We start from the raw sequence: 14,374 nt of genomic DNA on the forward strand, positions 1-14,374 counted from the left end.
TTTTTCTTTTTTTCTGTTTTGGTCTTATTTAAGCAGAGAATAGGAATTGCAAAAGAATATCACAAGCCATGAGACCACGTAGATGAAGCATGCTAGGCATTTGAACCAGACAGCCGGAAACGGAATGGTGATGGAAATGAAGAAGGCGCTGACGCCGAAGAAGATGCCGAATCGCTCGAGCACCTGAGCTACTAGTGGAGAGTTGGAATGAACTGTCTTGCCTGTGAATAAACAAGTAAAGGCAAGCAAGATAGCAAGCTCGAGAAAGTAGAAAACTAGAGGAAGTTGGGAGCGAACTTGGACTGATACGAGAGCTATGTCGATTGCTGATGCCAAGCTAAACACCACAATTATCTTAGCCCAGTCTAAGTTTTGGCGCCCTGGAACTGCTTGATCATCAGGCGGCGCCACTGCTTCTGGGTCAGGAGGAGTTGGAGGACCATGAGATGGGCCAAGTGTCTGAAGTAGCTGCAGCAGGTTTGTAATAGCAGCAGCAAAACTCATTTTGCTAGCAGCTATTTGGTCGCAGAAAAAGAAAATGGAAAACCAAGAACAAAGAATGGAAAGTAATGAAGAAAGGAGTGCTGAAGTTGTGCTTCATATATACAGTGATTAAGAAAAGGGCCGAGACGGGTCGGTTGACACACGCGTGGCGCGTGGGTCTTTGCATTCAGAGAAGGAAACGACTTCCTAATTTAGTCGGTTAAATATGCACCTTCCTGGAAGTCGGGTCTGCCTATGTACGTGGCATCGGCGTGACGGCGAGCTAAACGTAGTTGGAAGGTGATTCTAAATTGTTACTAGAAAAGAAACCATCAATGAATCCCTTGCCCCTTCTCGCATCCAAATCACCGTTAGAGAGTCTTCTCCATGGAGCATTTGGGAGTTGGGACTGCCAAGTTGGTTTACAAGATTATTATATTTTCTAAGTTTTCCGCTTAAATTGTATATCAGATTTGCCCGTCTTTTCTGTATGCTTTATTAACTTGTATCGAAAAAACTAAAAGGGTTAACCCATGGGGTTTGCTTGTTGGGCAAATGTTACAGTGACATCCCTGGTGATAGGAGGTCACTGGTTCGATCCTCCGCAAGTGAAAAACACCTCATGGGGAGAGACCATACCCATGTTGCTCCCGATCTCGGAGTGGTAGTCCCACCCGACCACCATTTTATGTAACCCAAAAAACTAAAAGGGTTAGACACAGGGACATCTGAGACGGAATTGAAGAGTAGAATAGAAAAGTAGATATCCAAATTAAATCATGCCTCCATCTTGTATTTGGTCTGGTCAAAACGTCCACAATAACATCGGTGGGGGAAGAAATGAATGGAAAATTCGTAACATGCATGCTCAAACCCATGACGTCAAAGGATATATGATTTGGAATAGTGTGAGAACAAAGGTCGGTACTACAAAAGTGAGCTAATTAAAGATACCATTATATAGCTACTTTTTGGTGAGTACATTTCGTTTATTCTTACTCATATTCCTCCACCATCTATGGGTGTCTATGTATCCAGTCTTCTCTCAATAAAGCGAGCAGAAGAGTCTCTACAGAAAATGTAAATGCCCATAGCATGAAGATAATAATAGGAGAGGAAAAAAGATGGTGTCAAAAATTGGGATATGAGTAAGAGAATAATAAAGTTAAATTACAAATTGGTAAATATATACACGACACGAAATAGAGTAATCACACACAGTAGAGAAAAAATGGAAGACAACTGCTTGTTATCAAGATATGTTGAAATTATGAAACCTCATTTTGAATATTTCTAGCTAATCAGGTCATTACTCGTTCTTAATTGATTTTAGATGAGAAATGTTAATTAGTTTTATTAGTACTCTTTGTTAGATTGATTTTGGGTCGATTCTCTAACTTTAATTAACACACATGTTTGAGAAAAGCACATCATTTGAGAAATTGAAAAAATAAAAATCAGACATATATAGCAAGTAAGTTGCATGCTGCTGCATAGGCCATACGGGGCAAGCAGAATATAGACAACTAGCATGTAGCGGTGGTGCAAGTTTTCTAATGGGAGGTTGGGCATAAACAGTTAATATAAAACTACTTTTCTTCGGCTCTGCTCTGCTTTTGCTGGATTTTATATCTCATCGATCCAACACTATGGAATTGGAATCTTCCCGCTCCATTGGACGTCTCACATGTTTTGGCCGGTCTGCAAATAAACCGTATGTTGATTCTTCAAGTTCAACAAGATGAAGGGATAAGCTTTCATAGAATATGCAATAAAATTTGTATTTAGGAAATTCTAAAGTGTTTTAGTTAGGATTCAGATAATATTGTATTGTACTCAGTATCATGAATAAAGGATAGTTTTTGGCTGTGCAAAATATACTACTGGAGTTCCATTATCTTTCCTCTATATATGAAACAAAACTTCAGCACTCCTTTGTTCACGCTTCACAGCCAAAAGGGTGAAGAAATCCAAAACATCCCATCCGTGGTTTGTATTTGCTGGCCAAAACGTCGACAATAACATGGATGGGGAAGAAATGAATGGAAAATTCGTAACATGCTCAGATCACTGATCACATGACGCCAAAGGGCAATATGATTTGCAATACGGTACTTTGTGGAACGCCACAAGAATTAAGGTCCTCCACCTAATCACACAACGCCGCGAGTGTCAAAATCTCCATTCATTATATGAGAACACTGTAGCCGAAGTACTGTAGGTTGCATTCTCAGTATAAACGTGTAGTGCAAAAGATAGTCTTAAATAAGACTTTGGAATACGTATGGTAACAAGAGTTACAAAATTTAATGGTACTAGTTATGACATGTTTTCTAATTTCATCTCTTTAACTGGTGTTAACTTGAGTACTCCTTTTTGGTGTCTCAACTTAACACATGATTTCTCTCGTTCACTTTGGGCATGTTCATATCTTCTTCATTCCTCATCTCTCTTTTATTCATCTGCTTCAAAATTTAACAAAGATCCAGATTTCGTTGCCAATTATGCAGCATTTCTAGACCCGCGTTGCCAAACATAGGACTAACTTAGTCTCTCTTTAGTTTAATTTACTTTAGCTTAAGCCTACTCAAGTAAGACCATTGCAGTGTAAGAACCTAAAGCAATCTAACCAACCAAACGTGCTTCTTGTTACAAGATGTGATTATGAAGTAATCTACAAGTGATTTATATACTCCATTTAACATACTCTATCTCCAGTCTCCATGATCTTCACTTCCCAGAAATATCTTAATTCGTCCTAACTGCTTAATTAATAAGAAACAGAAATTCTAATCTTATAAACTAATTTATATACATTAATATACGAACGAACATATATGAGCGTACATTCCCAAAAGATACAAGATCTAATAAGATAGGAGGCTAGGACGACTGGACGAGGGCTTGTAATTAGTAATACTAAATAGTAATGTATGAGCTGAGTACGTAATTAAGCCTGGTTTTGGAAAATGTATATATAAGTTGGAATGAAAATACTAAGGGATCCCTACTATGAGGGAGATGTCATGAAGATATCGATCGATATGTGACATATCAGTAAATAAGCAGTATATGCATGTGTCAACTTCAATAACATAAGAATGATAAGATATAGTCTAATGTCTTTCCTGATCAACTAATTAATTATAAGCTACGTTAATCAAATTATTATTCAATCCATAAACTGAAAGATAAACAGATCGAGTATGCATGCATGCATATCTATGAAATTAATATAAACTGGAACGATCGATTTGCATGTAACAGTAACTACTCAATGGTCTGGTCTGGTTTATGTATTTTCTTGCTCGCCAAGCATACAATTAGCGGCTGGCTGCCCAAAAAGATCATATTAGAACTCTTAGGTTTGATCTGTTCTTATAATTAAGTTCATTTTTGTATATCAATCTTCAATATAATCACAGATATTTCTAATTCTTCTATCTTCTGTTCGATCATTTCTGGTTTAATTAATTTGATGACAAGGGACTCGGCTTAGTTGCGAGTGACACCAATGTTTGAATTCACGTACTCGATCTTAGCTAGCAAAGGCAACCTCGAGTCTGGTTTGGTTCCTCATTTTTTTTTGGTCAATGGTTTGGTTCCTTCCCTTTCTTATTTATTCCTGTTCAACTCGTTTATTGCAACCACAACATCTTATTTGAAATGTTCATCTTAATTGTGTGAATGTGCTATTGCTTTTGTTTCGAGCATTTTGGAATGTGGATTTGATTACTGGAGTCACAGCAAAGATAAAGACCAACAAATGCGTCACAATCGAATGACGTAGTTGTATAACATTGAACCATTTGATCACAGGCTACCAACGCACAAGTAATTCAAAGTATTCTAAGTAGTAGATAGAGTGCATGTTTGCATATATATGATCTGACTAGGGTTTAGTGATCCCTACAAATTAAAGTATTAAACTAATAAGCTAGCAGCTACTGCTTCAATGTTCAGAAAATCTACTTCTTCTTGATTTTTTTGTTAGTTCTTGATTTTGACTATTATCCGGCATCATATCTGGAAATGATTGATATTAGTATGTTTCACTATATATATAGATATGTATATTAGTATATATATAGTTGAAATTTGAAGAACAAAGATGGTGCATGAATGCATTACTTTGATGAGATTGGAATCGATTGAACATGCGTCTAGTCTCAGGTATTTAGATTTTGTTCAAGATAACTATTACAACAGAGAGATCCTTAAGGGTTTGGGACAAGTTTGATCAATTTCCATTTGTTTTCCTTCTTCTTCTTTTTTTGATTCTTTTTCAATTTATGGGAACTGGGAAGAACAACAAAAAAAGATACTGAAGGTTGATCGACTTAAAACTGCTGGTTGTTGGTTATTGCAGACCATGAGACAACATAGATGAAGAAAGAAATGAGAACCACAAAGGAAATGACATTAGCATATGGCTATGAAGAAAGAAGACACCAAATCGCTCGAGTATGAGAGCATGTAGTGGGTAATTTGAGACATTTTGAGTGTATGAAGTTGCTCACAAAGGCACAGTAATGGCAAATATATATGATTGCGAAGACGAGGAAGTAATAATAGGGAATTAGGGAGTGTGTGTGACTAAACCAGGCCTTACAACCTCAGCCCATAATCAAGTCCAAACTCTGGTAGAGGCCCAAGCCATCCCAGTCATATTTCGCTCCAAATGTTTCCCTCCACAAAAGTCCATATGGATCAAGTTGGTGACACTCCTGCAACTCCACTTCAGCTTCTCAAAATATCAAACAATGGCCTCACTGGCACCACCACCACTCCCATTCTCATATCATCATCCTCATCACCCCCTTCTTCCCAAACCCTCCATTTTCACTCCCAAAGCTTCACTCTCTTTCTCTCCCACACAAACCACCTCTCCCTCTCCCCTCCAAGACCTCAACCGCCTCTGCAACTCCGGCAACCTCACCGCCGCCCTCACCCTCCTCCAAACCAACACCTTCCCCACCTCCCAGCACCTCAAAGACGCCATCGGCGCCCTCCTCCAGGCCTGCGGCCGCCACAACGACATCCAAACCGGCCGCAAACTCCACCGCCTCGTCTCCCAATCCACCATCTTCACCCACGACGTCGTCCTCAACACTCGCATCATCACCATGTACTCCATGTGCAACTCTCCCTCCGACTCCCGCCATGTTTTCGATGCCTTACCGAGAAAGAACCTGTTTCAGTGGAATGCTATGGTTAGTGGGTACTCAAGAAACAATCTTAACGCTGAAGCAATTGATACTTTCATTGAATTGTTACGCGCCGCGGAGTTTAAACCCGATAATTTTACAATGCCGTGTGTGATTAAGGCCTGTGGTGGGGTTTTGGACGTGGGTTTGGGGCAGGGGGTTCATGGGATGGTTGTGAAGATGGGTCTGGTTTCGGATGTGTTTATTGGGAATGCTTTGATTGCGTTGTATGCGAAATTTGGGATGCTAAGGGATGCAGTTAAGATGTTTGACAAAATGCCTGAGAGAAATTTGGTTTCTTGGAATTCGATGATTGGGGGGTTTTCGGAGAATGGGATGTGTGAAGAGAGTTTTGGGCTGTTGGTGAGGTTTTTGGAGGGTGAGGAGGGATTTGTGCCGGATGAGGCGACGTTGGTGACTGTCTTGCCAGTTTGCGGTGGGAAGGGGGAGGTTAAAATGGGGATGGAGATTCATGGTTTGGCGGTGAAGTTGGGGATTAATAAGGAGTTGATGTTGAGTAATGCGTTGATGGATATGTATTTGAAATGTGGGTGCTTGAAGGAAGCGAGGGTTTTGTTTGAGAAGAATGAGAGGAAGAATGTGGTTTCTTGGAATGCTTTTATAGGTGGTTATTCTAGAGAAGGGGATGTTAGCGGAGCGTTTGATCTTTTGCGGAAAATGCAGATGGAGGAGAAGGTGGATGTGGTCACGGTCTTAAATGTGTTACCGGCTTGTTTAACAGAGTCTGAACTTTTGAGGTTGAAGGAGCTTCATGGTTACTCATTCAGACATGGGTTTCAAGATGATGAACTGGTGGCCAACGCTTTTGTTGCAGCCTATGCGAAATGCGGGTCGCTGAGTTCTGCTGAGCAGGTGTTTTATGGTATAGAGACGAAGACAGTGAGTTCCTGGAATGCAGTTATGGGTGGCCTTGCCCAGAATGGAGATCCAAAAAAGGCTTTAGATTTGTACCTTCAAATGAAACAATCAGGTTTGGATACTGACAGTTTTAGCATTGGTAGCCTCCTTTTGGCTTGTTCCCACCTGAAGTTTCTTCAATATGGTAAAGAGATTCATGGTTTTGTGCTACGTAATGGGTTAGAGTTGGATTCATTTATTGGTATTTCATTACTATCTTTTTACATCCAATGTGGTAAACTGTCAACCGCAAGAGCATTATTTGATAGGATGGAACATCAAAGTTCAGTGTCATGGAATGCAATGATCTCTGGTTACTCTCAGATTGGACTTCCTGATGAAGCCCTGGATCTCTTTCGACAAATGCTGTCCAGTGGAATCCTACCCAGTGAAATAGCCACCATGAGTGTGCTGGGGGCATGTTCACAGCTGTCAGCTCTGCGTCTAGGGAAAGAACTGCATTGTTTTGCTTTGAAAGCAGGATTTACAGAAGACCTGTTTGTTGGTTGTTCTCTCATAGATATGTATGCTAAAAGTGGCTGCATAGAACAATCTCACAGGGCATTTGACAGTTTAACCAAGAAAGATGTGGCATCATGGAATGTCATAATTGCAGGGTATGGAATTCATGGACATGGAAACAAGGCCTTGGAGCTATTTGGAGAAATGATAAGGTTGGGTCAGAAGCCCGATAGTTTTACATTTCTTGGAATTCTAACTGCATGTAACCATGCTGGGCTTGTTAAAAATGGGATAAAATATTTTAACCAGATGCAAAGGTTATATGGAATCGAGCCGAAGTTAGAGCACTATGCATGTGTGGTAGACATGCTGGGTAGGGCTGGTCAATTAGAGGAAGCTCTGAACATCATAGATGACATGCCCGAGGAACCAGATACTAGAATTTGGAGCTCATTGCTTAGTTCCTGTAGGAATTATAATGATTTGGGAACGGGGCAGAAAATTGCTGAAAAGTTACTAGAATTGGAGCCCGAAAGGGCTGAGAATTATGTCCTACTGTCGAACTTATATGCTGCGACAGGGAACTGGGATGATGTGAGATGGGTCCGTCAAAGGATGAGGGAGATTGGCCTTCAGAAGGAAGCTGGCCGCAGTTGGATTGAACTTGGAGGGCAAGTGTATAGCTTTGTTGCTGGTGACAATTCCCTGCCAGAGTCAGGAGAGATTAGGAAGATGTGGACAAGATTAGAGGAAAGAATAAGTAAACTTGGATATACACCTAACACAGATTCTGTGCTTCATGAACTGGACTATGCGGAGAAGATTGAAATATTGAGGGGACATAGTGAAAAGCTTGCAATTTCATTTGGACTGTTAAAGATGAATAAAGGTGCTACAGTGAGAGTATGTAAAAATCTGCGCATATGCTTAGATTGTCACAATGCGGCTAAGTTGATATCTAAGGCTGTTGAAAGAGAGATTATTGTGAGAGACAACAAGCGCTTCCATCATTTCAAAGATGGTCTATGTTCTTGTGGAGATTATTGGTAAATCAATGAGTGCTCAAAATCAGACCATATTGTGTCAAAGGTATCAGCTCTGTAGATACGATTGCTACAGCTTTCTAACACATCGTCACGTATCTGTACAACATGTAAGTGATATCCAGAACTATTTTTTAATATGAATTTGTATCATAATAAAACGCCACAACTGTTTGTCACTGGACAGTAATTGGCATCTCTCTCTCTCTCTCTGAGTCTCTATTGTTCAAGTGTGACTTAAATTCAATGAAATCACATAGAAAATTGGTGTATATCTGATAATTTTAAGTCGAAAAGTCCACTTCAGTTGGAATAGCAAACAAAAGGGAGTCTTACAATGGATATGACGTACTGAGGAGAACCCACAGAGCTAACCTTATTCATTATTGTACATTGTACTTAATCTCATTACGTTCTTCTTTAATTGCTCTGCTTTGCTTGCCTTTGTTTTTTATTATTACTCTTCTTCTTCTTCTTTAGCATAGAAGTAGTTACAAAATATTATCACAAGCAAGGACACTACATAGATGAAGCAGGTGATACATTTGAACCAGACAGGAAATGGGACTGAAACAGATATGAAGACGGCAGTCACTCCAAAGAAGACACCACAGTGCTGGAGCACCTGAGCTACTTCTGGACAGCTGGAATGAATGGATATGCTTATGACAACACAAGTAAATGCAAATAAGATTGCAAGGGCAATGAAGTAAAAGATTATAGGGAGCGGGGAGTGAAGCTGTACGGATAGGATAGCCATTTCAATGGCTGATGCCGAGCAAAATGCCACAATTACTTTTGCGGAATGCAGGTTCTGGTGCTTGGCTACTTGAACAGTTGCTTCTTTGTCAGGACCATCGATGTGTCTGATTTTTCTGGAGTAGGAGGATTGCTTTTGTGACGAATGACTTTGCAGAGTTCATTGTGCCTATTTTATGCCAAACTCCTAAAACTTTAGGATGCTTGCTTGTTTTAGTCATAGGGATGTAGGGAGGACAGAGAAACTCCTGCACTACTGGATGTTTGCAGTTGCAAGGAGACGATGTATATATAGGTAATGATTAATCTATTTAATTGACGTTCCAAACAATAAAAAGCCCGAAATTTTGTTTTGATCCGTTATGACTCCATTTTATCTGCAATCGGGAATTGGAGTAAGACGATCGAGGATTTGGTTCCATCGATGCTAGTTTTTTTTGTCTTGTGTGGAAGGTCCGCCATGGTTCCAATGCTACAACTGTCCATCCCCATATTCGAATCCATCCCATATTCTTAATTCTTCCTGCTAGGTGATAGCTTTATTGGAAGGTCTGAAACTAGCTGAAACTTTGCATATCAGTAAGATTGTTTTTGAGGCTGACTGTTTGCTCCTTCAGCAAGCAGTATCACAACCAGATACAGATCTTTCTACCTTGGGTACCATTATAGCAGAGGTGAAAGAGTTTCTTCACCGGTATGCAGATTTTAGAGTTCTCCATGTACCTCATGAGGCTAATAGAGTAGCCCATATCCTCGCAAATCATGCTTTGAGCTATAGTGAAAGTCAGAGCTGGTTTGTTGTTGCTCCCGAATTTGTAAAGGATGCCATCTTGAGTGATTGTAATCACTAGCTGTTTGAATATAATCATTACTTTCAAAAAAATGATTTACTTCTGATCTCATTGGAGACAAAAGTTAGCAAGGAAAAACAAACGGGCCAAAACAAACAATAGGAAGTTCAAGATTATTAAGGTGTTTTGGAAGTGGGGAGACTTGTATTAAGAGTTATGGCGCCTCCCATAAAAGTTGCGAGCAACTTCAACAACTCTTTTGGTCATTTTGGATTTTCTCTGTTTTAAGAAAAAACTTGGTTGTTTTGTGTCCAAATATATTCTCTAAACACTATATCTAAATCAGGGATGCAATGTAAAAGAGATAGAAAACAACATTCCCTATATTCTACAACAATCTCTATAACTTTTAGGAAATGATTTATGGAAGAGTGATAAAATCTGTAAAATTGAAAATAAGTCTAACACTATAAAGTAACTTCAGTGATAGTGTCTGCAAGTGATTGAACACTAATAATTAATTACTAATTTAGCATCTAATCGATTGGGTTACTTGATCAAATCCCATTCTCATGCCAAAGATTAGAACATAATAGACGTTACTCTTAAAATGCAAATTTCAATCTTTTTTCTCATTGTTTTAGCAACTTTGTAATCTTACTTTTACTCTAAAAAAAATCAGACTTTGATTTCCATTTTAAAGTTTAAAGTAAAATATTTCGGAATATGTGATATATTACCTTGTTTCTTCCCTATGTTTACTCTATCATCGAATCTAATGATTAAAATACTTGAAAATTACATAAATTTGTGATGTTTGTAAACGGACTTCTATGGTCACTCTATTCATTCATCTCGTCGAGATAAAATCAAAAATAATCTTTTAAATATCGGTGTAGCGAAATAACTCTTTTTGTATGATTGAATATTCCAGTCGAGAGCTTTTAAGTTCGATTTTCATAATTAAATATTCTAACCGAGAGGTTTTAAGTTCGATTCTTGAAGAGAAAACAAAATTATTAATAAGAAGAAGAAGAAGAAAAAAGAAAAAAGAAAAAAAAAAACCAGAATTTTTCTTTTTCTTTTGTGTTTGCACAAATTGAAGCAGCAGCTAACTTTAGTTGTCTCGCTCTGGTCTAAACTCCAAAGCTCCATTCTTCTTCACTTTTGTTGAGAGAGCGTGGTCTTTGTTACTAGCTCAGATTCTGGAATGGCGAGTCGGCCGTCTCCGTCGTCTCCACCATCCTCTGCTTCCAACTCCGACCACTCCGCCACTCAACCCACCTCTCTCCCTCCCACGAATCCACACCCACAGGTTCAGGTTCACTCAATCTATATATGTGTGTATATATAATGGTCTCTGTGTACTGATTTGTTCATGGGATTATCTTTTTCATTCCATCTTCTTAATATGTGAAAGGCCGAGGCTGTAATCACCAATGGGGTTCTCAATAATGTCGACGAGAAAAAGCCTGCATCTTTTGAGTGAGTTCTTCTTTCCTTGTATCTGTGAACAAGTCACTTCCATGCTTAAGCTCACTGTTGATGAAATCAGAGAGATCAGTTATAATACCATTTAGTTTGTTATTGATGCTGTTTATGATATTGTTTAGTGAGCAAAGATTAAGACTTTGAGAAGAAATAGAGTTTGAAGGAAAGGACTTTTGGACATTTGCTTATTATGTGTTTGTTATATTTTTGGTTAAGCGCCTATAATTTGGGTTTTGTGTGGAAAAAAATAAGTAGAAATAGAAAGGAGGAATTATATCAAAGCAGTTGGGTCCGTTAAAGTTTGCACCTTTTACAATTTTGGCATAGGCACTGAAAATTAGCCTTACATTTGAGAATCATCATGCAAATTGATGGATTGTATTGTAGATGTAGAAATAACATATAAACCATGTTGAGTTAGATATGAATATGTTCAAAATTCATCAGAGAATTGGGCGATATCTTGTGTGAAGTGATTGATTTTAGCAAGTTTCTGTACAGCATGGTAATTCAAGCTGTTTCATGTACTTCCAAATTCAGTTGTGAAACTCTAGTCATCTCTCATCTTCTGCCCTCCAATGTGTTTGTCTGTTTGAAGAGTATTTTAAAATGCTTTTATCTGGTTTTCGTAAGTTATTGCTTCCATTTTTCAGCATTTGAATTTAAAGGCCTTTTACTAAGTTAGACTGTTATGCCTTATTCTCTCCTTTGTACATGCATCATGCATATGCATGTACACAGACATAAATGGTATTGTTTTGTCTTATGCCAGAACAAAGTTTTCTAGTTCGGGCTAGGGACTGGGGAGTAGTCTCCCAAATTACATCTTAAATAGGAGTCTCTGGTGGTAGCCACTTGGACATTTCAAATCTCAATCAGCATAAATAACCACTTGATTCAAATAAGGTGCTAGGAATACTCATATTAAGTTGACTGAGGATTTCCCTCTGATGGATTACATAATTACACCTCATGTCCCAAATCCTCAGATCTCTATTGTACACAGATTGACAGAACTTGTCAATAGGCTTGAACTCAGTTAATTTGTTCTTGTTTTGCTGTGATCTGGGGAGGTCAGAAACTGTCTTACTGCCTAGTAAATATAGATGTACCATGAATTTCATGCTAGAATTCAACCAACTGTATGTCATCCGATTACTACTTGTTTGTAGACCACCCATGATCTAGATTTGCGGGTATTATCACCGTTACTACTGTAGTTTGTTTGTTGCCTTTTTCTGTATCTGTTCTCTGTGTGAAATTAGCATTAACATTCTCTGCTGCACTAGTGTTCTCTATAATGCTTTCTTTATTCTTTTATTATTAATCTAAAATTAGACTGAATTGTATCCTATGTTCTTTCTTTATGCTAGTGATCTTCATACCGCAGACCACATCAAGAAGTTCAAGAAGTATGAAGCTGACTACACTCGTTGGTTGACTGCAAAATACTTCTCCAATAAAACTCTTTATGGAGGTGTGCAACAACTATTTTAAATCTAAAACAGCTTGTTATAACTAAAGGTTATTTGTATATCATTATGGAAGTGTGCAACAATTATTTTAAATCTAAGACAGCTTTTATAACTAAACTTCTTTCTTGCAGGCAACATATTTGATGGAAATATGACAATACAGGATGAGGTTATAAAGTCAAGCAGGTATGGTTATAAAAGCATGCAGTTTTTAACTGGAGTTTCCAATACCTTTGCAGGACGTAATGGTCATAGTTTTCTGGGTACAGGTGGCCTTGTACCAGATCATATGCAGACCCAGTACAGGGCTTTGAAGACCAGACCGGCAGCTGCTCAACTTCTACAACTACAGCTGAAACCTCGCCTAACTTATCAAATGGGAAGCATCCAGTAAAGTAGAGAAGATTGTTTCATGATTGTGTTCTTACATTTTTGAGGACAGATTAATAGGCCGGATTTTGTACATGGACAAATATGCTTTGCATGCTAACAAATCACTGAAGGACATGGACCCAAAATATTGAATATCTCTAATCCAGTTATTATAAATTTCTTATATGTATTAGTTTTTATATTGGTGCATTTCCATGAATGCAGTTAGAAATCTCTATGCTTTTCATTATATTGATCAATATAGAGAGCTGCTGATACAGAGTATTGAAAGTTACTGGATGATGAATATGAAACATCGAGGTGACGTTATTGATCAAACGTCTCAGGATGATCTTAGAATCTTTCTAAAGCTTGAATTGACTACATATATAGTGTAGTTAAAGGGTTACATCTATCAGATCAGTAAAGGTGACTTGAAGGGAAGAAACTCTCTCTTTTAGCTCAGCATTTTCCTGAAGAATCCGCTGGTTAACCTCTAATAGTCGGATCAGCTTCTCATATAGCTGGTTATTTGCAACGTAGAGCTGGTCCACTTCATGCTTGAGCTCTTGAATCTGCTTCTTCTTACGCATTCGCGACCTTCGTGCAGATTCCCTGTTGGAAATCAGTCTCTTCAGCCTTCTCTCATGGTTAAGGCTTTGTTCCGCTGCAGCAGTTTCATCAAAAACAGTGTTAGTGCTAACAGTGTAGGTGTATGGTGATATGTCATTGAAATGAGACATGGGGAAAATCTGAGTATGTGGAATTGTGGGGAGGAGTTGAGACGGAATAGTTTGATTAGCTAAAGTGGTAGTGTGTCTTTGATTCATTTGGATCCATGAATAACTTTGAGGTCACTAGCTACAAGGGAAGAGAGAGAGAGAAGTTTCAGAATAGGTTTAGAGGAAGAACCAAAGTGATTTTTATAGTGAGATTCTAGCAACTACGTACATACAAGGACGCCATCATATCAAGAGTTTTGTCGTTACATGAAGATCATGATCATCAGAAGGCAATACCGCAGCCAGATATGCCTATTTCTGTAATATTGCGTCTAAATGTAAAATGACTGAAGGTAATGCATTTGCTATATATGTAGGGATTAGGAAAGGCTGATTCTTGAAGAAGCTTAATGGTGAATTAGCAAGTCTAGTTTTGATCGATTCTAGTCTAGTACTTTTGAGACTTATAAAATCAGAAAACTAGGTCCTGATGATCAACCGTACAAGATTGGATGGTGTTATCAATAAGACAAACCTTTGCAGTAAATAGAGAAAATGGATGATAATATGCAGAAATCATGTGCACCATTTTGCTGATATTGCCGAAGTTGTTAGGTAATTTGTTGTATTTGATGTTTGTAGTTGGAAATT

At 38.5% G+C, this 14,374-nt stretch overlaps 3 protein-coding genes across 3 annotated transcripts; 2 read left to right on the forward strand and 1 right to left on the reverse strand.

The window, feature by feature from the left end:
* Window positions 1-5,246: 5,246 nt before the first annotated feature.
* Window positions 5,247-8,120, forward strand: LOC101291438 (pentatricopeptide repeat-containing protein At1g18485-like). The gene has a single exon (XM_004301041.1). It carries the CDS (start codon window positions 5,247-5,249, stop codon window positions 8,118-8,120), a length of 2,874 nt encoding a protein of 957 aa, XP_004301089.1.
* Window positions 8,121-10,838: 2,718 nt separating this feature from the next.
* Window positions 10,839-13,111, forward strand: LOC101302358. Its single transcript, XM_004299220.1, has 5 exons — window positions 10,839-10,978; window positions 11,084-11,148; window positions 12,528-12,631; window positions 12,761-12,815; window positions 12,899-13,111. Exons 1-5 carry the CDS (start codon window positions 10,874-10,876, stop codon window positions 13,026-13,028), a joined length of 459 nt encoding a protein of 152 aa, XP_004299268.1. The 5' UTR covers window positions 10,839-10,873; the 3' UTR covers window positions 13,029-13,111.
* A 288-nt stretch (window positions 13,112-13,399) lies between these two features.
* LOC101291730 (ABSCISIC ACID-INSENSITIVE 5-like protein 5-like) lies at window positions 13,400-13,744 on the reverse strand. The gene has a single exon (XM_004301042.1). It carries the CDS (start codon window positions 13,742-13,744, stop codon window positions 13,400-13,402), a length of 345 nt encoding a protein of 114 aa, XP_004301090.1.
* Window positions 13,745-14,374: the final 630 nt, after the last annotated feature.

Source organism: Fragaria vesca, linkage group LG5 (genome assembly GCF_000184155.1).
Source record: "Fragaria vesca subsp. vesca linkage group LG5, FraVesHawaii_1.0, whole genome shotgun sequence".
In the NCBI taxonomy this organism is placed as follows: Eukaryota; Viridiplantae; Streptophyta; class Magnoliopsida; order Rosales; family Rosaceae; genus Fragaria; species Fragaria vesca.